Below are 25,051 nucleotides of genomic sequence, written 5' to 3'. Positions count from 1 at the left end.
TCCTGTATGGACCATCATTTAAATGCCTGCTTTTAACTAATAGTCAGGCATTAAATCAGAATAAATAGCACCAGTGAGACCATGGAATGCTATTAAAGGAATAAACAAATGTAAAATGTTTGAGGAGAGTATGTATGTGTGAATATATCCAATTTAAGAGAAAAAAGCTGCCTATTATATCTTAATGGAAAGAATGAGCAGTTCGTTAGAAATATTTGGGTTGCTAGAAGAACACTAGTTCACACTCAATAAGTGTTCCCAAGAGAGAAAGTTATAATGGCAGAAAAAAGGAAAATGCAATAAAATTTAATTCTTCTATTGGTGTAGTAGATATGTTTATACATTCTTCTTTTCTTAGCTCTGTGGTTAGGGAATACTTCCTGGAAAGACTGTGGGGTGCAGAAATGGTTTCAATTTTGATTTGTATACATCATCTAATTAAATCGTCTCAGAGACAAGGTTTACTGCCTGAGAAGTAGTTTTGTTTTAGTCTTTAATCCTAATGAATTTCAGGTTTGAGACTCACAACAGGACCTCTATAGATGAGCTAGTCATGTAAACTTGTAATCATTTTCCATGAATGACTTTGTAGTGCAAGTTGTCAGTAGACATTGTGTTTAGTAGCTCTGTTTACATAATATGGAATGATTGACTATGCTCAGTAATACTAGGTTTTGTTTGTTTTAAAACTGTTCAGTTTAGCATGTTTTTTATAAAGGTGTTATAGGTGGAAAAAGTCAAAGGAGGTTTGAATGCAGTTGGATTAGCATGGCACTTGGGGAAGTTTTTTTCTAAACCAAAACATAACCTTCAAAGATTTTTTAGAAGTCTCTCTTTACACTTGAGTTTTTACTTAAAAGGAACCCAAGTTCTTTATATTTGAGAAACCCAACAAATATTTAAACTGGCCTCAATAAAAGTTTTCATTTCACCTGTTACTGCTATGATGATTCCAGGAGGAGCAGCAAAGTGTGGCAGCATATAGAGGTGGGGTGGAATGTGTGTGGAGAATTAGTAAAGTCACAGACCTCCCCTGATTAGAATTACCAACCTCAAACTGAGCGACAAACCTATGCTGCTTTGTGTAAAGATTGGCTTTGCGAAGTTCTGTGCTTTGAGGGAGTCAGCAGTTTGCATTGGGCCAGAATGTCGATTTCATAAATTCTTCAGTCTCTGCTGAAGATAGGCAGTAGACAGTTATGTCACTGTGGAGTAGTGAAGGTTCCACTGGCATTTGCAAAACTGCACTAACTGCTGAAACCGCCCTAGCATGACTTCTGAAGTGGCTCAGACACCCACCGGGTGTACCCAGTCAGTATATTACAGTAGCCTTTTGAGCTCTGGTTTTCTCTTCTTTATTGCAGAGGTGGTCTCGCGAATGCCGTAGCACACAGCGTGCAGTGCCACCGAGCTCCTGAGATCTTTGGTGAAACCTTGTTTGCAGTGGGGGATTGCCATCACCAAAAGCTACCTCCCTGGGCATCAACTGCAGTGGATCACTAGAGACTTTTGATAGCCCCTGGCCGATTGGCTGCTTTCCAATAGTAGTGAGTGAACTGCAGTGCATTTAAGGTCTGTGACACTGTAAAGGCTCCTTAAGTTCCTGCAGCAAGTTGACCTGAAGCGCTATGTAAGTGTGTCCTGGATCCCTCAGCTAAAGCACTAGGTACTAAACTACATGTGGGGCCTTAGCCATTGCTGGATATCACAGACTTATTACTACGTTATATGTATCCCAAAGAGGTGGAATACTTATGGAATATATCCATCGTGGACAACCTAGAAATTCAGTACCCAGCCAAGAGGGTTGGGTATAATCCTGTAGAATCCTTACTAAGTTCCAAATATCACATGTATGATAATCCTATATAACACGTGTGAAGCTAATCAGTTGCACTTAACTGATGTAATTTCATAGTATTAAATCTTTGGAGACTCAGGGAAGAGAATCCTGACAGAGAAATGGTAATAGTCCTATTTATTTTTTTTGCTTTTCCATATGAGTAAAGCTGTATTTTTTGCCCTTTAATACAAATGCACATTAAGCCCAGGCCAGTATCTTTCTGGCACATTATTCCACATTTCTCGTCATGAAAAAGGACTCCTAGTAGTAGACTCTTAATTCTGAAGTAGCTCCTGTGGACAGCTGGAAGATTTGAATATCTCAGGAATGTCACTGTCCAGTTTTGAAATGATTTTATAAATGGGTTTCTTCCAGGAGGGCTCTGAGTCTTTCCCTGCTGTGACAGCATTGAAGAACTCCTGCAGTGTCAGGCTGGCAATTTCCAGGAACTGGTCTGGGACCTGCCGAGGCAAAGAAATGAACGAATGGCAAGGCCACCACACACATTACACAGTATACATTCCATGGTGAGTTTTGGGCTGGGCATCACTGGCCTACCGAAGAAGGAACCAAGGAGCTGAGATCCTCCCTGACTTTTGTGGGAGTAAGTTCCAGGATCCACTTCAAAAGGCACCAAAGAACAAATACAAACTAGATGGTGGCAACAGCAAGAATCTTGCCTGTGAGCACACAAGGAACATTCCAGGTTGCCAGATTTGTAAATCACCTACAGGTGGGCTAGTATTTTAGTAAGTGAGTGTGATACCTTGCTGTTACATAAAAATCTATGGTTCATACACCATGGCTTTTTTTCAGTGTTATAAACTTGACATAAAGAAGATATCTAAGTAATGGTACCTTTGCTCATACCCAGGCACTCCCTACTTCCCACCCCCAACTCCTTCCCTTCCAGGCTCACCCGAGTATTTCAGAATTCTTTGGTCCCAGTGCCAACTGGGAGGCAAGCCCAGAAATCTGGCCAGACTATAGAAAGTGGACCCAAATTCCTAGAATATCACCATAAATGAGCAGGCCCCATCTGTTAATTCTGGGCTCGAGAGCCAGGATTTCATCGGTATCTGCATGTCAGATGGTGTCTCAAAGTTTAGAGATGTGGCATTAACTTTTTCACATAGTTATTCCTTTGTTTTTAAGCAAACCTGAATAAATCGAGTAAGTATCTGAAACAGCTTTGCTACTTCATGTGCCAGCCAAAAGAGACTTCTTAAGGATCAAGTTGAAATGATCAGGAAGCAACCAGAATTTAAGAGAATCTATGAAGCATTGAGGGTAGAGAGCTCCCCAGGCAGTTCTGTATCACCTTGTGGGATTTATTTTACTTCTCTGGGACTGTTTTCTTGTCCGCAAAATGAAAGGGTTGGATGAGATGATTCCTAAAGTCCATTCCAGCCCTGGATGACATACTCAAGACAAAAGAAGGAAATTCTAGTTCAAGTCCCTAGTTTCCAAAAATCTATTTGAAACTCCTAATTGAGTTTACCTTACCAACTGAAGTCAATACCTCCCCTCCCAGAGGTAAGATGATAATCTCTTTGTAATCATGACCAAGTATTGATGGATGGATGAATGAGTGAACAAATCAAATAACAATGTCGTTTTTGAAAGGGGAGAATTCATTATAGGATCAATTCTGGCTCAGAGAAAACAACATGTTAGTCTAATAATGAGTTGTCTGTCAATGGTAGATAAGTAGATAAGAGATTTGTCTGTTTCTTTGTGCAGAAACATCAACCAAACAGAGTAGTCTATACACCTGTATTGGCAGCTTTACCACTAAGGTATACTACAGAGAGTGCCTTCTTCAAAAACTTCATAAGGGATTGGGAATTTGAATGTTGCATAAATATTAAGATTAAAGTAGATTTCTCTCTCTTCCCGGACCCATGATATTTTCTAAACAAAGGCCTGAACACAGTGGGACAATGAAATGGAGGTTTGTTCTACTCAATTCCATTCCTGGTCTTTGGCAGGAACTTCTGGGTTAACTCCGTATAGGTCATTCTTAGGAATCTTCCATTGGTCTCAAGGAAAGCGACATTATATTCCTTTAAACTCTCATCATCACACAGGAATTGACTATAAGACCTTGTGGGAAACAAATAGGTAGTGTTACCTCAAAGTCATTTCCCTTATTGTAGTGCATGTTGAGGGTCCGGAAGAGTTCTGAGTTCCTGGGAACTTTCAGCACATTTGGGTTTGTGATTCCTTCAGAGATAGCTTGTCGGGCAAATTTTTCCATCTGGATGTAATAAAACTCACGAAAATTACTGAACCACTTGATGAGCTGGGAGGTGATGCAGCGATTGAACTGAAAAGAAAAATTTCAATTGGTCAAAAATTAAAATGCTCCCCCTATTCTCATCAGGCCCTAAAATATGGAATTGTAAAGAGCCAGTTCAGAATGATGGGGTGATGTGAATGGCTTTTTGGCTTCTCTAAAAAGCATTGCTTTTTTATTATTATTATTACAAGTGTCATGGTTATTTTCCATATTCTTCATTTAGAAATAGAACAAAATCAGTGTTGTGTTGCCTATTAGGAAAGAATTACTTCTTCAGCTTTCTGAGCTCCTCTTGGTTGTTGGTTTTTAGTCCCCTAAGGTGAACACTATACTGTATGTAGTTGGGAAATAGAGGATCAGCAGGTATAGTGCAGAGTTCTCATGCACATAGCTGGACTGCATGGCTGCTGTCAACTCCCCCAACTCCCCGCCCCCCAGAAGAGAATAAGACATGGGTAACGTGTAGGGATGGCATTCAAGAAAACAGCTTGTCAGCAACACAGAGCTGCAAGATGAATGTGTTTGAGGATGAGTAAATCTAGGTTTGCTTCAGACACAGAGTTCACGAAAGTCTTTTCTGTCACAGACAGGGCCAAGGACATAGGTCACTCAACAAATTCTTCTTTGATGATGAGGGACAGAAATCCTATTTCCAATAGCTCAAAGCTAGGTTTCCCTTTACTCTATCACAGTTGGCATGCATAGATGTCTACATTAGGTCTGGGTCAGCCAACCGGCACTTTGAAACACTGAAAGTTGGGGATGGATATAAACTGCTAAAGGTACCAATCGTATTACTTCTTCTAGTCATTCTTTTCCAATGTTGTGTCTCACTGATTAGAACCTTTTCAGTGGGAATACTAGATGCAAGGGCTTAATTTACTAGGGCATTTGAGGGCTTTGGTCCATGTGAAGGTGCAGGCAGACTGGGATTCCTTCCCACCCCCGGGTTAAAAGAGGAAAACTAAGCAGTAGTTTGAGGATTTGTTGATATCCACAGTCGATCAGGTACTTCCAGAACAATAGGGACGCTTTGTATGCTCAGACTGCTGCAAAGGCCACCTGAGGTTAAATCAGCAAAGGGTTAGAGGAGAAAAAAACCATGTTCCTATAGCCTTCCTCCAGGAGTGTGCTGGTAAATGATTAACAACCAACTCTCTAGGGGGAGAAAGTGTGCAAGACACACTTTAAGCTTAGTCTGCATTATTAACACTTTCTTAAGTCTGGAAATCAGCAAAGCAGTAAGTCAAGCCCTGATTTGTAACATTTGTCAATATTGAAGGTACACATGCTCACACTGAAAATTTAACAAATTTAACACTTAACTCTCAAGTGAGCATGTTCGAGCTGTCTCCAGCCTGCCTGCCCACATCCCGGCTCTGGCTGGTGGTGAGTCAAGATCAGGACAGCCAGCCACTGTTAACAGATACTCAAGAGAAACAGTGATTAGTTCATTCAGATTGATAGCTCAGCCCTCACCCCTCTGGATAGAAGATGGAAAGCCAGATATCCCCTGCTGCATCTCTCTGTGTTAAAGCTATGTCTGTGACCCCACTGTGTAAAATTCCTGCATGTAGCCCTGACTGGATCAGAGCTATATATCAATCTCTCTCTGTGTTCTTGTAACTCTGCTGTTCAAGTAAATGATTAGAACTAGAGTGGTGTGCGGTGGGAAGAGCACTGTGTGGAGACCACAGTCCCGGTCTTGGCCTTGGCACCAGCTATTTATGTCATCTCCAACTTTTCCTCAAATGTAAGAGGGTTGGATCAGATCACTAAGGTCCCTCCCACTCTTAGTAGTTTATGATCCTAAGGCCTTCAAATAAATTTTTTAAAAGCTCACTAAAACTTGTACTTATTTTTGTCTACTCTGTAACTCTTGTTGTCCTACTCAGCCTTTGTAAGGTCAAATGATTCCATTTCAATGTGTTTCTTTTACTAGCCACTTGGGGGAGCTAAAGTAGTACATGATTCAAAGTGGCAGGACTGCTTATGTCTGCTCCTTTGCTAAGTAAAACCAGTGAAGTATTTTCAAAATTGTTGATTGGTTGCATTAGCCATGCAAATGAGTTGAGTTGTTTTTACCTGAACATCAGGGAAATAGGCTTTCAGGAGGCTGGAGCTTGGGTAACGGGTAAAGAAAAACATCAACTTGGCCTTCTTCAGGTGGCCAGGGTTTAGCCCCTCTTGGATTTACTCCATGGTCAAGGAGAGATAATTTTTTTTTTTTTTTTTTGCTTTTTGGTGAGGGAATCAGGGTTAAGTGACTTCCCCAGGGTCACACAGCTAGTAAATGTCAAGTGTCTGAGGTTGGATTTGAACTCAGGTCCTCCTGACCACAAGGCCAGAACTCTATCCATTTTGCCACCTCGCTGCCCCAGGAGAGATAATTTTTATCAAACCTGAACTGTGAATTTTCTTGCCCTTGGTGGTTTTTATTTTCCCTGCAAATGGGTGCTTTTCTTCCTTTGCTGCTTAACTCAGAAGAGATTGAGTAATATCCTTTTTCTTTCCTGATGTTTGGTATCATATGTACAGATTTTTTTTATTTTATAATTCACCTATTTTACATTTTGAAGTTTGAAATCACATGATATAACTTTATTTCATGTATTCATCTCTGTTTAAACACAAACATACAATAGTTTCTGTGATGCCACATCTCTAAATTCTGGAATACTCATTTGACATGAGTGAAAAAGGCAGATTGGTGGGGAGGTAAAACTTCTAATTAAGATTAAGCAAGTGGCCCCCTGCTTGATTAATGATTTTAGCTTTAGATACAGAAGACTTTTTTTTGTTATTATTGCTTTTAAAGAAGAAAATACCGTGTGTGTGTGTGTGTGTGTGTGTGTGTATGTGTATGAAGGTGCCAACCCATTTAAAAACCCAAACAGAAAGTTTCCTTGCCTCTCTGAACTCCACTTTCCTCATTTGTAAAATAACGGGCTTAGATTAGATGGATCTCTAAGACTCCTAACATTTCCTGAAACTACAAGTCTTGCATGAGCACATACAAAATTTAGTTCAGAAATTTGCATCACCAAAAATTAAGATCTAGATACTAGGAGACTACCTGCTATTATTCGAGTAGCTTGAGATTAGATATGTATTGCTGATTAAGTCATTAATTTTGGCCCTTGTGTCTAAATTATACTTAATATGGAAACTTAATAGCGGTTCCAATCTAGACTTGGTAGTCTAAGGATTTGTATTCAAATCTCTTCCCCATCACTTATTACATGATCTCTGGTCTCCAATTTCCTCATTTGCAAAATGAGCAAGGTAAACTACTTGACCTTTAAGAGTTCTTCCAATTCCAAACCTGTGATTTTGCATTGATATCCTGTAATCATTCCAGAAGCCTAAAGGTCAGGCTGGGGGAAGGTGTGGAATTAAATGGTTGCTTTGTCCTTTGGGGGGAAAAGTTGTCACACAGGAATAATCAATTCTGGGAAAGTTTGAAAACAACAAAAGTGAATAATAAAGGGGTGGCTTTGGGTTAAATTATCTACCATAAGAAGCTTTGGACCTGTAAATAATACGTTATGGTAAAATTTAGCAAAAGAATATTAGCTAAGGACAGTAATCCTTGAATAGTCCTGAAACAGTGAAGTAGATAGATTCTTTGGCACTCATCTCACTTTAAAGTCCTCTACACCATCCTATGGGCCTATGCCCTATTCCTCCTCCTCTGGACCTTGCTTCTAGTAATCCTTTTAAAGGGCTAACTGAGATGGTTTAAGACCCTGCTACTCAGATGTTTGTGTGTTATTTGAGTACTCTTAAAATCTGTTAAGTTTTCAGGACCCAAGAGAATGAGTTTCTAATGAGTGGATATACTTTTTTTTTGGGGGGGGGGGTTGAGGAGATGGAGGATATTTTGAAGTATTTTGTATCCTTCAGAATATTACCATATCGACAACTACTTTGAATGAAGTATTGGCATGCGGCTAGCCCTGGAAATTCCTTCTGTCTTAGTGATAAGTATGAAGCTATGACCAAACCTGGATCCAAGAAGATCTCAATAGGCTAGAACAATGGGTTCAGTCAGTTCAGCTAGATGAAATTTAATAGGGATACATGTAAGCTCAGCACTTGGTCTAAAAAAAAATTAGCTACCTAAGCAAAAAGGTGGGAGAGATGTCACTTGGTCTCTTATAATGGAGTGCAAACTCAAGAGAAGCAATCAATGAGATGTAGCTGCCAAAAAAGTCAATGTAATGTTAGACGGCATTAATCGAAGCATCCATTCTAAGGGAGGTAATAGTCCTGTTGTGGTCTGCCCTGGTCAGGCCACACACAGAGTATTATATTAAGTTCTGGGTATCTGTTTTAGGAGGGATGTTGACAAGCTAGAGCTCATCCAGAAGAGGGAAGATCAAAATGGTGAGGGGATGGAAAGTCATGCCCTAAAGGGAATGGAAGGAACTGGGAATGTTTGGATTGAAGAAGACATGTATTTGAACAATTGTTACTGACTAGGAAGAGAAGTTATACTTGTTTTTCTTGACCCCAAGAGGTCAATGTAGGAGAGAGGCAGAGTTCAACAAATCTGAGGAAATACTTTTTTTTTTTTAAACCATTAGAGCTGCTCTACAGTTTGCCTCAGGAGGGGGTAGGTTACTTACCACTAGTATTCTTCAAACTAAAACTTCCAGAAATACTGCTGACATGCCCAGATAAAGGTTGGATTGGTTGACCACTGATGTCCCTTCCCATCTTTTTTACATTCTCATCATGGCAGCATGAAACAGAATTTTCTAGGTCTGTGATTTTTTTCAGTGCCATGTTAGGGTAGACATCTTTGGATCCTCCATTAACGGACTTCTGCAGGTGTTCTAGAGAGAAAGCTGTTAGACTTGGGTTGCCCTTTAGACTATCCTTACCATCTAACTTAGTCTGTGACATTGTCTTGGGGAGAGAATGCCCTACAATTTGAAGTTCCCACCCCTATCCGAGAAGACCCCTGTTTTCATTAGATGATCCCTCAGTCTGAGAGATTCTTAACTAGGTAGTTGTTATTATTTGCCTATATGACATTTATGGACAACAGGGTTAGATAGATACAGATTTTTTAAACTGGAAGGGACCTTAGTTATACTACTCTTGTCCAGTGCAAAACGGCAAGGGACATGTGGACTGCCAAAGCCAGAAAGAGATAGATATGTGAAACACATAATGGTATGGAATTTAGGTATTCCTTTTATCTAGGACCAACATTCAGGTGAGTCATCCCAACCATATATACCAGGCTATTGCACATATAAATATAATCAGATTCAACCATGTGTAAAATTTGCCTGAGCACTTGCTTATTTCTCCTGTGACTGCCCTTTACCACTCCTCACACTACATTCTCTCTCTTGTTCCACCAGGGTCCATTTCCCATGAACTGTCAGGTACTAATACTGTCTCCATTGTATTGTGCATGATGGTTTTCATTCTAGCACTTTTACCTTGCATATGTTATTTACAACTTCCAAGATTGAAAGCATTGGATAAAAATATTAAGGCATTAGATGATAAATGACCTAAAGATATTATCTGTTCTGGTGTTAATAGAACACTTGGAGTAAGAAAATTCTTCCAAGACCCAAAGAATTTAATTTCTAATGGCAGAATGCCAGGCACCATGACAAGAACTGGAGAGAATCATTTTGGCAAGAAGACTTCCTGGAGTCCATGAAATAACACTATAGGTAATTAATTGCCAACTCTTTGCAAGGCTGGCCTTTGAATGCAATGAAAACCTTTGGGTTGCTATAAAGACTGGCATGGAAGAAAAGGCACGAGAAGCCTTAGTTTTTCTCCATGTATCACGGAGGCCTCCCTCAATCATTTCTCATTTTTCAGTTTCTCGGAATATTGGCAAGACAGCCTCAGTGACCAATAAAGGATATATGGACAGAAGAGAAAGGAATCACATCTGTGTTGGTCTTCAGGTTCTCGTGTTCCAGCTTCACTGTTTGAAGAAGAGCCAGACCTTCTACTTGGTTAGAGGTGAAGGGCAGTGGGTATCGCTGCTGGCCCATGCCTGATGACTGCCGTTTAATAGTGGCCCAAGATAGATCTTGAGACTGTGGGGATGAAGTAGCTTGAAAGGAAGAGATTTGGGAAGGGCTATAACTCCAATGGCCATTTTGTCCATACCCTAACAGTTGGCTAAGAATCTGTTTTTCTTGAATGTGAGAAGTCATAGCTAAATTTACTGGAAGATCCTGGTAGGGTTTCTGGGTCATTCTTGAATTGACCAGGTGCCCTAGAGAATCTGAACACTTCTTCATGGACAATGGCAAAGCACTCATGTGGGCCTCAGCTTGTGATTGTGCCATATTCTGGGAGCTTTCCATGGGAAGCTGATCTTTGCTTGAGTTCCCTGTAGCAGTAGAATATCCGCTTTTTCTGTCTCGTCCTGGCCCTTGGATACCATTTACCAGTTGAGTCTGGTAACCTGATGGTTTTGATAATACTTTTCTTAAGACTGAATCCACAACCTGGGACACAGCCCCAGTTAATTCTTTCTTTAATATCTCTGATAGAGTTTTCTCTTCATAAGTTATTAACCAGGGAGCCCTAGATTGGCTTTCCTCTTCAGAAATTTTGGGTTTCTCTCCTTTGGCGAAGTTCCTTTTGAGATCCTTATACTGATCAATGCCTACAGCCCAGTGGCCACAGTTTGAATCATTCCTGTGTTTTAGAGAGTCCTTTTTTCTTCCCATATCTTTCTGGCTTTGAGCTAGGGCACTGTGCTCAGAAAGCTGGAAGAGTCTCTCTTGAAGATGTCTTAGCTGCTGCTGTAGCATTTGAAATTGTTCCTTAAAATGGTGACTTTCTCCCTTCCAGTTACCTCTACTGACCCCTGACCACTCTCCCCCCTGGGGATTCTGCTGCTGAGGAAGTTTTTGTTTCCTCTTATTCTCCCTGCTTTTTTCTGTGGGATGCCTGCTGTCCTTTTCCCTAGAATTGCTTGAGGGCATCAGTGGGTTTGGTGAAAGAGACATGCCTTGTATAATAGTTTCTACTCTGGCCCTTTTAGCTTGTATGTGTTCATCACAAAACCAGTCAGAATCAACAAAGTTAGAAACGGTGATTTGGTCCCAGGGAATGGGTGAGTCTTGCCCACATCCTCTGGAGGACGGGCTGCTTCCCTCTTCTTTCATAGATTCTCCCATGTGAGAATATGTCTGAGATTTAGAAGAAAGAAAAACAAAATTTGGATCCATCCTGATGGTTCCACACAAGCTTATCAAGTAGCTATAATTTCACTGAAACTCAGGACCAGAGAGTATTTCATAAGTGGGTTGGTTTTTTTTTTTAAACTGGGGTCTCTTTTTTCCTAAATACTCAGAGCTAATGCATATAGTGCTACCCTCAGTAATGCACTGGTTCATTCAACAAGGGAGTGTTCTCCTGTGAAGTTAGAATGAGAGGGAACGGGTACAGGACAAAAACTTTGACTCTTCAGTTCCGGGGTTCTAAGAAAGACCATAACAGGACCAGATTTTCAAATTCTGCTTTGCAAAATCCTGAAATGGAAGAGAAAAAGAACATAACTTAGAGACCCCTAAAACTTGCCTTTCAGAGAGGACCCTAATTGCCCATCTAGATTTATGCTCAGTTTTTTTCCTAGCTGCATTTTGGGTGCTTATGCCTGTACTAATTTTTTTTTAATTATGATCATTGTGTCATCTTACTCATTTTAGATGTGGTTATCTATTTTGTCTTGGCCCTACAGAGCATGCTACGTTTTAGATGGTCCTTCTTCAACCAGCTACCTTCTCAAAACTTGAGAATCCATCAGGGGTGGGGAACTTATGGCCTCAAGGTCACATGTGGCCCTCTGTGTCCTCAAGTATGGCCCTTTGAATCCAAATTTCACAGAACAAATCCCCTTAAAAAAAGGATTTGTTCTGTAAAACTTGGACTCAGTCAAAAGGCCATACCCAAGGACCTAGAAGGCCACATGTGGCCTCAAGGCCACAGGTTCCCCACCCCTGGCTAGATAAACCAACTTCCCTCCTCTTCCCCCCCCCCCCCCCCCCCCCCCAGTGTCCTTTAAAAAAAAAAATCAAACCCAATTCATATGGTTTCAAGTGGAGGTTAAAAGAAACTCCCTCTCTTTGATAACCCCCAGTCCCATGATAGCCTTTTACATATACACTAATTAAATGGACTTTTTTTTCACCCACTCCCCACCCTTTTGGGTTAATTTTATTAATTACAACTGCCTCTGTGCCAAGGAAATCTCAGGTCCACAACAATGGCTTGTGTTCTAGGCAAAACCTATGCTGCTCTAGTCACAGCAATATTGAAAAATCATACATTCTTAGGGTTGGAAGAGATCTCAAAGGTCATTTAGTTCAGTCTCCTACCTGAAGCTTAAATCTCCTCTGCAATGTGTTTATCATATAATTACCTAGCCTTCACTTAAAGACCTCTGCTTATGGAGAACTCATTGCTCCCCAGAGTAGCATATTCCATTTTTGGACAGCTCTGACAGTCATGAAATGTATCCTTATATTGAGCCAAAATCTTCCTCTCACTTCTACCCATTGCTCCTAGCTCTGCCCTCTGAAGCTGAGAAAAATAAGTCTTATCTTTCTTCTACATGACACCCCTTCAGATATTGAAGATAATCTATCTTTTCCTCTTCACCTCTCCCACCAGAAACCCAGATTCTGCCCCTGGAACTACTCTGGGTTCTGATAGGTGAGCTTTTGCCTTTATTTTGTCTAGAACCAGGCCTGTATGTCACTTCCCAGTTCTTTCTTTTCTTTCCTTTTTTCTTTAATTTACTATTTAATTTTTTCCAATTACACATAAAAAGTTTTTAACATTCATTTTTAAAAAATTCTGAGCTCCAAATTCTCACCTTCCCTTCTTCCACCCTCATTGAAAAGACAAGCAATTTGACATAGGTTATACATGTATGGTCATGCAAAATATATTTCCCTATTAGTCACATTGGGAAAAGGAACACAAACCAAACAAACAAGAAAAATAAAGTTATAAAAAATCTGCTTTCAGACTCCATCAGTTCTTTCTCTGGAGGTGAAGAGTGTTTTTCATTATAAGTCCTTTGGAATTGTCTTGGATCATTGTATTGCTGAGAATAGATAAGTCATTCACAGTTGACACCATATAATATTGCTGTTACTGTGTATGATGTTCTGGTTTTGCTCATTTCACTTTGCATCAGTTCATCCCCAGTTATTTCTAAACCAACCTCTACTCCTCCAACCCTTTATTTATTTAGCTACACTTTATGTCTTTTCTCACATTAGAATGTAAGCTCCTTGAGGGCAGGGGCTATCTGCTTTCCTGTATTTGTATCTCCAACACAGCACAGTGTCTGGCACATAATAAGCACTTAATAAATGCTTTATCATCCATTCATTCTCCAGACCAAATATACCCAGTTCCTTTAGTTGATCCTTATGTAAGAAGGAGTATTCCATACTATTAGCTCGACAATTACAGGGAGCCACGACTTCTGAATTGAATCAGGTTATGAACCAGATGTGAACAAGGCCTAGTCATCTCTTTTGAGTCAATCAGGTGCAATCAATTAAAGGTATAAGCTATCAACTAACATGCCTTTGAGCTATTGGATGAAAGTTTTCACATAGGAAATATCTCATGGTTAGTTGAGGAGGGTCAGTCATGCATTTTAGGGCTGAGATAAAAACAACATGTCTTGTTCTTAATGCTGACATTTCCTTTATAATCCTATAAGCACAAGCCTTTTAATGATATTTATACTTCAATGCTTAAAGGATCTGTGATTCAGTGTGGGACCTATCTATAACTTAGTAGTTAAGTCTTAGAGAGTTTAAGAGACTTACTTCTGGTCATACAACTAGTAAATGTCAGAGGTAGGATTTTAACCCAGGTCTTTTATCTCCAGGCCCAGTACTCTATTATGCCACACATTTTCTCTAAATAATGTATTAATAATATGTCTAGAATTTTATTAGGATTTGCTGTAAAGATCATTAGCCTATAGCATTGACTTTTCTCTTTTTAAAAATTGGGATATATGTTTAGTATCTGAAACAGAATTTTGTCACTCCTAATTACTTAGTGTTGTAGAAAACTGAGGTATAGGTGGCAGAGTATTTTCGGTCATCAACACTATTAAAAAAAAAAACACCAGTGAAAACAGGAAATTAGGGATCCTAAATCTGAGCTGCTAGATTGATTTGCTTTTAAATACTAGCACAATCAAGAAAAACTCATGGGATCTGTCAGTCAACAAGCATTCTAATCCTACTGTGGGCCAGGCCCTATGCTAAGTAATTCAAAGAAAGATTCAAAGAAAGACCAAGGAGCCTTGCTCTTAATGGGGCAGCGGGGAGCAACCTGCAAACAACTATGTACAACAAGATATAGACAGAATAAACTGGAGATTCTCAAAAGGAAGCATTGGTGGTAAGGGGAGTTGAGAAAGACTTCTTGTAGAGGGTGGGATTTTAGATGGGACTTGAAGGAAGCCAGGGAGGGGAGGGAAGGAGACGGAAATGAGGAGGGAAAGAATTCCAGGCATAAGAGACAGCCAGAGAGAATGCCCACAGTTTGGAGATGGAGTGTTTTAATCAAGAAGCGACTCAGAGTCCAGTGGTACTGGGTACTGGGTACTGGGTTCAGGGTGTGTAAGGTGTAAGAACACTGGAAAGACAGGATGGTGGCATATTATGAAGGGCTTCAGATGCTAAATAGAGGTTTTATATTTGATCCTGGAAGTGATAGGAAGCCACCTGGTGTTATCTGAATAGTAGGGAAGTGTCTGACCTGTACTTAAGGAAAATCAACAGCTGAAGGCAGAATAGACTATAGAGTATAGTGGGAAGATATCTGAAGCAGGGATACAACCAACAAGCTAATGCAAATAGCCCAAGTGTGAAGTAATGAAGGACCAGACCACAGTGGTGGCAGTGTCAGAGGAGAGAAGGAGACAAACACAAGAGACAAAGATCGAGTAACAGGACTCTCCCCCACATGTAGCGTGGGAATATTGTGTGTCTTGAAGGGAAGCAGAATAGGCATCTCTAGCCTCTTCTCCTCCAACTTCTTCAAGGAAGACTTTAATTCTTGCCAGGAGGAAAAGGGAAGTTGGGGTCAGAAGCTTAGTCACTTTGCTCTCCTCAGAGAGAGGGGGCCACTAGGCTAGAATTTATCTGCTCCCTTAAATATTATTAGTCTAGGGGATGTGATATTCAGGTTCAATCTAACTTCTGGTTGTTAATTTCTTGAATTGGGGAGAATAGTACCCCAAGCTTTATATCTAAGGCTTAACTCTGTTTCCATCAAAACCCACCTCCACAATGAACACATATAGTAAGGAGGTGCCCAAGAAACCCATTTATCCAAGTCGATAGCAAAACAAAAACCAGAAAAAGTCTATATATACAAACACACACATATATATATACATATACATATACGTATATATACATATACACATACGTGTATGTATGTGTGTGTATACGCACACACGAGAATGCTTACCAGACAATACAGCGTGAAGAAACTCTCCCATTGGGAACAAGGTAACTGAATTCAACCGAGAGAATCTTAGATCTCACCAATGAGGCCATGAGAATTACATCATTTAGCTCTGACAGGTTGAATGGCCTATGTAACCATAGTGGAACAGTTTTTTATTCAAAAGGTCATTCTCTTTGGCTCATGCCCCAACCTGGAGCACCCAGGAAAATGCTCATGACATAGTTCATGTGTAGGTTTACCTAAATATGACAGGGAGTCCAGCAACACAGGCACTCAATATACAATATGGTATTGTGTACGCAATCACCATTATTTTGTTCCCTATAGAAAATGAGCAAGATGAAAAGAACTCACAGAAGCCCACAACAAACACAGAAACACAAATCACTCAAATAGCTCATTAGATTCCCCTCAGAAAGTAAAGACTCTGGCGGGCTCCTAAACAAATAATCCCCATTCACCTCAAATTTTTACTGACCTAGAAACTCATGGTAATATCGGGGAAGTAATGACAAGGTTCAGATCTCCTCCCCCCAGTCCCTAAGATAACTTCAGTCCTTCAGCTGTGGAAGCTACATTGGCAGTCTTCCTTCTTCTTCAAGGAGCACACTGCTGAGGAAATCTCCTTCTAGGAGGTTCCAGTGTCCTCACGGATGCTTGAATTTAGAATTACCCATAAGGTAACCATTAAACATGGGAAAGTTCATTCTGAGGAACTCTTAGTTCCTGACCTACACTGAGAAAAGGAAAGAAGCAAAAGAAGGCAGCCAGGAAATGGAACTCAAGCTTATTATATATTTCTCCTGGAAGTCACCATTATTTTTTCTTTGGGGTGCAAAAAGGGGGAAATTCCTCTTCTCCCCTTATTTGATGAACTACAACAAGAAGGGAGAGAATGTGCTAGAAATAGGGTTGAGCCATTTCACAGCTCATTTTATAAACTACAGGGTAAAGGCAGCTCTTTTGGTAAGAGTTCAATGCCCTGCTTGCCTCTACCTATGAAAATATCTTGGGGAGAGGAGGTCCTATGTCACCTCCTGTTCAGTAAATTCCAGTGGCTCCCCATTACCTCCAGGATCAAATATAAATCTGTTTGGCTTTCATAACCGGGCCCCCTCCTACCTTTCCAGGCTTCTTACTCTTTGTTCCATATACTCTTCCATCTAGTGTTACTGGTCGCCAAACATCTTGGAGGCAGCCTCAGTCACTGAGACCCAATCAGAGGAATTTCCCCTGTCCTCTTAAGTTTCTGCTGGGGGTGAGGGAGAAGTACCATCATCCTTCCACCCACAAAGAGCAATGGCTTAATTCCATACCATTAACCCATTGGAAGCATGGTTTGCATCCAATCCTCCCCATGGAAACCAATTATTGGGCTGGTCTCCAACAGAATCACACATACCCATCGACATTCCCCATTCTATCCCCTTTAAAGCTGTGCAAATTCTCAACCTTCCCCCTTCTGAGCTGGGTATCAATCCTTCAGGGTAATTATAATCTAACACTCACCACAGCACTTATGCAGGTAGCATTAAAAGAATCACTCTTCATCTTCAGCATACTCACTAGGAAAAAATAATTTATTGATTATGTGCTCAATCAAAAACATTTGGAGACTACTGCTCTAAGCAAAGTGCTACAGCACATCTGTTCCTATGAGAGGTGCTCTTTAGACAAAGGTCTTTGTCCTGTAACCTTATCCAGTTGATTGTGGGGATTCGTCAAACTGATCAGGATACTACATTGATCAACCTCTCTTATACATGCCACAATCTCTTCTCCATATTTAATCTCACTATTCCATGTTTAGAATATTTTCCTATATTTCTGCCTATATCTATACATTTATATATCTATAATCACTCCAGTATCTTTGCCAAGAAAACCCCCAAATGGGGTCATGAAAAGTCACACATGACTGAAATGACTAAACAACAAACTTGCTATTACTTTGGAGAGAGCACTTTTAGTTGAGTGATGAGACCAGAAGCCAGAATGAGAAGCCCTTACTTCTCGAGTAGAAGCAATGAATGGAGACAGATTCATAGAAGGTGTGGACCATGATTTATTTGTCTTCATATCTTCCCTAGCCCCTAGCACCATGCATTAGATATAGTAGGCACTTAATGTTTGTTGAACTGAGAGGAAATCCTTGAAAATATAGGCATTCTGCAGACACTACAAATAGTATGGTACCCATAATATCCCAGAATGGGTATGGATCTTTTTATTCCTAAAAGGGGGATAAAAACCATCCTGGAAACCAGTCATCTGTGTGACTATTGAACAGGAAACATAATTTTCTGACATAAAAGGTCTGAATGTGCATTAGGATAGAAGGACAAATTATAGCTTTTCTCCAGTGCATATAACCACAGGGCAAGAAGGGCTTAGAATACACGAGTCTTGACATCATCAGCAAAACCCTCATCTTTGAGCATTTAAAACCAAAGATACAAAAACCATTTCCTTTTACTGATGTTTGTTGTTGAACTGGATTGATTCCCTGCACAACATGAAAGTGGCATCCTCAAAAACCACATTTCAACCACTAGCACAGAGTGGTCAGGACTCATGAACAAGATGCAAGTCAGCATTGAGCTTCCCTTGACAGCAAATGCAAAACCCAGATGAAATGGAATGACAGACACACACGGAGTATGTGAGACGCTAGATGGGCAGTCTTCTTTTGTCTCACTGAGGGTAAAGATATCAAACCACAGCAGCTGGGGCCTATGGAAGGTTAGATTGTGGTAGCTACAGTAGCATCATCAAGAAAGAATTCCCAGCAAGCACTTCCCTGCAAGTATGTAACTAGGTAGTCTCCTACTAAGTAGTCTATGAATAGGAGGGAACTGTTGCCAAAGTGGTTCCAAAGGAGAAAGCCAGTATTACATGAAGCGTGAGTACCTCTAGTGACTGGAAATTATTTGTGCTCCTGAGTGTGTGGGTTTTTAAGAAATAGGAAGGACTCTTCTGGATGTTAATTTAGAAACAAACAAAAATGACAAGATACTTTGAAGTCTTTGGATAAAAGGTACCACCTGTTGTTTTTGTTATCATAATCATTCAGCAAATATTTCTTGAGTACCTGTTAAGCACAGGTGCTGTACTGACCAAGTCTGTGTGGTAATCATCAATGTCATCATTGTCATGATTTAGAGAGCAGCCCAAGTTGGTCCATAGAAGATTCGGTGATTTTGGTTTAGTGCAATTCCTTGCTTCTTTTCATTAGCAAAGCCTTAGTTCTTTTGGCATATTTAATTCATTGAGTTCCTACCTTACTCTAGTCCCCCAGAGACCCTGCTCCAGGCAAGTCCTATAAGCAGGTAGATGGGGCAGTGAATAGAATGCTAGAACTAGAGTCAAAAAGTTTCAGTTGCTTTTCAGCTGTGTCTGACTCTCCATGACCCCATTTGAGGTTTTCTTGGTAGAAATACTTGCCATTTCCTTCTCCAGCTCATTTTACACATGAGGAAACTGAGGCATACAGGGTTAAATGCCTTGCCTAGGGTCACACAGTTAGTAAGTGTTGGAGGCTGGATTTGAAATCAGGAAGCTGAATCTTCTGACTCCAAGCTCAGCACTCCATCCACCGTGTCACCTAATTGCCCTTGGAGTCAAGAACACCTTAGTTCAAATTCAACTTCAGATACTTACTAGCTATATGGTCTTGGGCAAGTCCCTCAACTTCTGACTGTTTCAGTTTTCTCATCTATAAAATGGTGATGATAATAGCACCTACCTCCCTGGATTGTTGTGAGCAAATGTTAATGCATCATTATTATTGCTAAGTCCTGCTATGAACCTAACTAATTGAGTGGGACGATAAGATTTAAGGGGTTTAAGGTGACTACCTTATCCCAAAGATTTCTCTCTTTCCCCCTAGATGCCACAATGAATGGACAACCTAGAGATTTAATGGTTTAAGCATTCTGGTGTCTTAAAATGCAAATACCCTTAGGAAAAGTAAGTTTCAGAGACAGTAGCATTGAGTCATAGTGACTACTTGCTTTCAGGTTAGTATGGATCTATGAGATGCCAGGGGAGGGTGAATGAACACAGGAGTGAGAATTAGGATACTTAGGTCTTGACTGCCACTTAGTAACTATATGACCATTGAATCTTTCTGGACCTCATTTACAAAATTAGTGGTTTATACTAGATTATTTTTAAGGTCCTGTCCACCCTTTGATTTTCTGTCTTTGACTTTTAATTTGGTAAATTACACAATTTTGCCTATGGTCAGACTTCGCTTCTGCTTTATAAAAGGTTAGTATAAATAAACCACTCTAGCCACTATTACGCTTTTACCACTAATATGGGTAACTAAGTTATTTTGTGTGTGTGTGTGTGTGTATGTGTGTGTGTACATACTCATATGTATGCCTTTGCATCTATATGTGTGTATATCTATATTTGTATTGGCATATTTCCTGCCAACACTAATATTCTATTTTATTTTCAAAGTGAAGTGCCTAAGGTGCTTTATATATTACAGTTCCCAATTGATTGGAGCCCAGGGACACTACCCACTTTCCTCTCCAACACTATCCAGGGTCAGCACTCTATAGATACGCAGACAGAGGATAATGTCTCGTGGAGAACAGAAATCAGATTCCAGGTGGTCCTGCCAAGTAGCCTGCCCCTTCTATTGATTTGGTCAGTAGAATGGAAACTTACTGGATGGCATGGGCATTTCACTTTCATATTTAAGAGCAATGATAGAAATGAAAATGGTTACATCTAGAAACCTGGCTGTATCATTGTTGCTGTTTGTAGGTAACTAAATTAGTTTGTGGTAGGATTAGAAGGTCCTAGAGCAACCAAGATTCCCAGAGCCTTTTCCGTTCTTATCCCTAATTCTGAAGTTATGCAATGTGTAGTCTGCCTTTTATATAATATTGTTCACTTCATTGGTACATCACCAGTCAGGAACTATTTGGCTTCCTCAAACTTGTCTGGGACGAGTTGCTTTGAAGGCTTTTTATAGGATCATAGAATTTATATTTAGAGTTGGAAAAGCACTCAGAGGCCATCGAGTGTCTAATGTCCTCACTTTATAGATGAGGAAACTGAGACAGAGAGGTTAAGAAACATGTCCAGAGTAACACAGCTAGTAAGTGTTTGAGATGAGATTTGAAGTCAGGTTATTCTGACCTCCAGGTCCAGTGTTCTATCCACTACACCACACTACCTCCTTAACCCCTCTGTGGAATCTCTGACTCTGCAGAGTCAGAAGATGAGAATTCTAGTCTCCTCACCTATAAAATGGGAATCTATTTGCCCATGCTCATAATCGTGCTAGCCCAAATCCCTCATTTAAAGTACCTCACAGTGTTATTGCGAGGATACAAAAGTGCTAAGTGTAAGAAATTATTATTACTTACCCAAGAAGAAGTACACTCAAACAATCTGGTTCCTGGTAACTTCATGTCAAGGGGACATTTCCTCTCAAAGGTGGATAGGTAGAGAGAAGTCTTGAGGCTACAAAACTTTCCACAAATATTTGCAGAAAAATAAACTTTTATCAGGAACTGCCCTCTGTTTCCCGCACAGTAAAGTCCACTCACTGTGACTGCAATGAATTGGGATGCTACCTGCCGGTGGCTCCCAGGGTGTGGTAAGTGGGCTGAAGGGCAGGGCCCACTGATACAGTCCTGGAGCTCTCCCTCCAGGGAGAAAGCTTTTACAGAAGGCTAGGCAAAGGGGACTGTTTCAAAGCAGCCAACCAGCTGTGGGGGGCTTATGAATATGCAAATTAAGTACAGCCTAGTGCAAGTTGAGCTTTTTTCCCAGCATGCAGCTGTGTTGCTCAGGTGCCCACAAAGCTCAAATTAACTCAGTGCAGAATAACAGCCTGAAAAAGTGGCTTTCTCTTCCTTTCCCCAAACCTACAGGGGCCTCTTTAGAGCAGGGATGTTAGTGGTTATCTAGTCCAATCCACTCATTTTATGGATTAAAAACTAAAGACCAAGAAAGTTAAATGGTTTGTTCCTGGTCACACGGGTATGAAGGAGCAGGTCTGGGATTTGGAAGGAGGTTCTCTGATTCCAAATTCCACTATACCAGGCTATCTGAGAGAAATGCAGACGAGCCCCTTCTATTGATTCAATGAATAGAATGTAAGTTCTTTGAAGATGTGGGTGGGCTAGTTCACTTGTGTCTTTGAATTCCCAGAACCTAGCATGGGGCCTGGCACAAAACAGCAGCTTGCTAAATGCTTGCTGATTGATTGATGCCATCCAGTGGAACTCTGGACCCTCACTGCAGAAGACCTAGGCAAATCCCCTCCAAAGTGAACGCCCCTCTTCTCTTCCCTTCAGTGTCCTGGTTGGAGGCTTTAGAAACCTCTCCTGCAGCAAAATACCTCATTTAAACTTTATGGAAAGGACCAGGTGCTATGATTTCCAGAATCCAGCTCCATGAATGGGAGAGGGTAGAGACACCAGCTGAGCACAGAAATAAGAACAAAAAAGAACCACGAGGGATTTTGGGGGGAGGCAGAATTAGAGAGAAACCTTTTGTAATATTAATCCCTAAAGTTTCCTCAGCTTTACCATCTTCTCTCTCTGTGACTTAAAAAGTAGAATAAGTAATGGACATTGCAAAATGACTCTGCATTGAATCTTCTAGGGTAACATTATCTATCTGTTGACTAGAGCTTCTCTGATTGTCTCAGTTCAGAATTGGTTAGTGCTTGGTACAAGCAAAGAAAATGACTTGCCAGCCCCTGTCCCTTCACATTCACACACACACACACACAGCCCAGTTGTGCCATGTGAAACAAGAAAGGAAAATTAATTTTTGGTGAAACTTCAAACTTGAATGGTAGCCATAAAGTGTGGAGCCTATTTGTATCCCTAGAAGGTCTGTGTAGGTGTGTGTTTGTGTAGGTATTAATGTGTCCATAGACCATACTTGCCACATCACAGGCTCATTTGTTTTAGGCTCATGATCAAAATTCTTAGGGGAAAAAAAGTGCAAAAATCTCTTGGGGAATTAAGTAGATGTGAAACCAATATTTTGCTGTTCAGTCATTTTCAGTCGTGTCCAACTCTTTGTGACCCCATTTGGGGTTTTCTTGGCAGAGATAGTGAAGTGGTTTGCCATTTCCTTGCCATTCCCAGTTCATTTTACAAATGAACTGAGGCAAATGGGGTTAAGTGACTTGCCCATGGTCAAACAGCTAGTAAGTGTCTGAGGCCAGATTTGATGAGTCTTCCTGACTCCAGCACTGGCACTCTGTCCACTGCACCACTTAGCTACCCTAAACCAATATTAATAGCAATAAAGATGAAAAAATGAGTAGTTCATTGGAAGGAGAATAAGAAAAAGAGACAGGAACTCTAAATTCCACTCTCAGCTCCACTGACTCTGGGACCTTGGGAAAGTCAGTTAATCTCACTAGGCTTGACGCCACCAGCTAAATGAGGTGAAGGGGTTACGAACTGACCTCTCGGATCTCTTCTATCCCTAACATTCTATGAGTGTAATCTAGATTATTGTGACTCCTGATTAGTGTTCTTTGGGCCTTCAGATGTGTCTGGTGCTGTTGCAAGGATGCAAGTATGGTTGGTATTTATGCATTGTTCCCCCACCAGCTAAGAGTTCCTCAGGAGCCATTCTACCTATCTCCACAAAATCTCACTAGTAGCCTGGTGATTTCTGGAAATAGCAAGCAAAGTAAAGATCTGGAAGACTAGACAGAGTCAGTGAATCAATTGAACTAGCATCTATCAAGCACCTCTATGTGCTATACACTATGCTATGAGTCATATGAACTAAGGCACCAAATGAAAGAACTTCAGCCAGAAAGTCAGTGTTATTAGTCAATAAACCATTCCTTCATTAATTCAACAAATATCTACCCGTTCAGTAATATTTATTAAGTACCTAGAGGGGACCCAAAAGAACACACCTTTTCTATGAAGAGGAAAAGGCAGATAAGAAATTGAAGGTGTAGGGCCTATGTTAACAGAAGTGGTTTAATGATATCCTTTCTGTGAGTTGTCCTCATCTTCCCCTTGATTTCTTAGGTGCAACTTAGGCAGTTCAAATCCCACAGATGGTGACAGCTTTTGAGTAATTATAACTGGACCTGTCTGCTGGCTCTTTGCCACTTATTCCAGAGCACTCAAAACATAGCATCCTTCCTTCCTTCCTCCCTGCTTTAAAAAAACAAAAACAAACAAACAAAAACAAAACAAAACAAACAAACAAACAAAAAAACCCTGTTCTACTTTCAGACTTTTCCCCCCCCTATTTCTTTGGTGGTAACTACCATCCTTCCAGCCACCCAATTTCTAAACCTCCCTACCAGCCCAACGCTATGGATTCTATCTTTGCCATGTTTCTCAGGTTTGTCCCTTTCTTCCCATTCCCGTTGCTGCCACACTGGATCGGGTCTTTATTACCTCCCACCTCTATTGCATTGTCTCCTTCCTCATCTTTGTGTCCACAGTGCCAAGCACAGGGCCTCACACATAGTAAAGCCTTAATAAATACTTGTTGAATGAATGGATGATCTCCCTGCCTCCAGTTTTTCCCTACTCCAATTCATCCTGTGTATCCCCACTAGGTTAATCTTTTTAAAGTATCCCTTTGATCATGCTCAGAAACCTTGAATGGCTTTCCATGGTTTTCAGAATAAAGGCTGAACTCCTTTAAATGGCATTCAAGAACCTCCATAGTTACTGTTGAGTTGTTCAGTCATGTCTGACTCTTCATGACCCCACAGACCATACTGTCCATGGGGTTTTCTCGGCAAGACACTGGTTTGCCATTTCCTTCTCCAGCTCATTTTACAGATGAAGAAACTGAGGCAAACAGGGCTGAATGACTTGCCCAAGGTTACACAGCTAGTAAGTGACTGATGCCATATTTGAACTCGGATCTTTCTGACTTCCTGAGCCCAGAACTCTATCTACTGAGATATCTAGCGGCCTTTTCTAGTCAAACTAGTCGACTTATTATTTCTCTTCTACACATTGAACATTGCCAATTCTATGCCTTTTCTTATAGTTTCCCTCATTTAGAATGCCATATCTCTTCCTGTCCACTAAACTCTCCATCTTTTAATGTCAACTCAAACTTCACTGCCTTTGTGCAGTATCCATTATTTACCTGAACCTGGATCACAGTTATTAATCTCCTTTTCCCTCCTTGAACTATTCTTGTTTGTATCATCACTCACTGCCTTGCATTATCTATTATAGTTCTCAGCTTATTTCCCCAGCTAGACTATAAGGGCCATGAGGTGTGAACTGTCATATATTGTATTTCCCACCTAGCACAACACCATGAACATAGAAGGTATTCAATAAATGTTGATTGATATAAGCTGAAAGTGAGCAATGACCTATGACTTTCCATAAGGTGGAAGTACCTCTGGC

At 40.6% G+C, this 25,051-nt stretch overlaps 1 protein-coding gene across 3 annotated transcripts in view; it reads right to left on the bottom strand.

The window, feature by feature from the left end:
* Positions 1–1,977: 1,977 nt before the first annotated feature.
* Positions 1,978–25,051, bottom strand: part of PROX2 (prospero homeobox 2) — a 24,397-nt gene continuing 1,323 nt past the window's right edge. The window contains exons 1-5 of one of the 3 annotated variants that reach the window (XM_027844697.1): positions 21,047–21,092; positions 10,049–11,674; positions 6,231–6,338; positions 3,978–4,172; positions 1,978–2,304 (exon numbers count right to left, since the gene is read on the bottom strand). In XM_027844697.1, coding sequence (XP_027700498.1) covers positions 2,119–2,304; positions 3,978–4,172; positions 6,231–6,338; positions 10,049–11,371 — 1,812 coding nt within the window. In that variant the 5' untranslated portion in view covers positions 11,372–11,674; positions 21,047–21,092 and the 3' untranslated portion in view covers positions 1,978–2,118. Of the gene's footprint in view, positions 2,305–3,977; positions 4,173–6,230; positions 6,339–10,048; positions 11,835–21,046; positions 21,093–25,051 lie in introns of those variants that run through there. The other 2 variants (XM_027844696.1, XM_027844698.1) reach the window with 2 other exon arrangements.

This window comes from Vombatus ursinus, unplaced genomic scaffold (assembly GCF_900497805.2).
Source record: "Vombatus ursinus unplaced genomic scaffold, bare-nosed wombat genome assembly UNPS02014945.1, whole genome shotgun sequence".
NCBI classification, from domain to species: domain Eukaryota; kingdom Metazoa; phylum Chordata; class Mammalia; order Diprotodontia; family Vombatidae; genus Vombatus; species Vombatus ursinus.
Note: the sequence above shows the minus strand (reverse complement) of the source record. Positions and strands in the feature narration are given on the sequence as shown.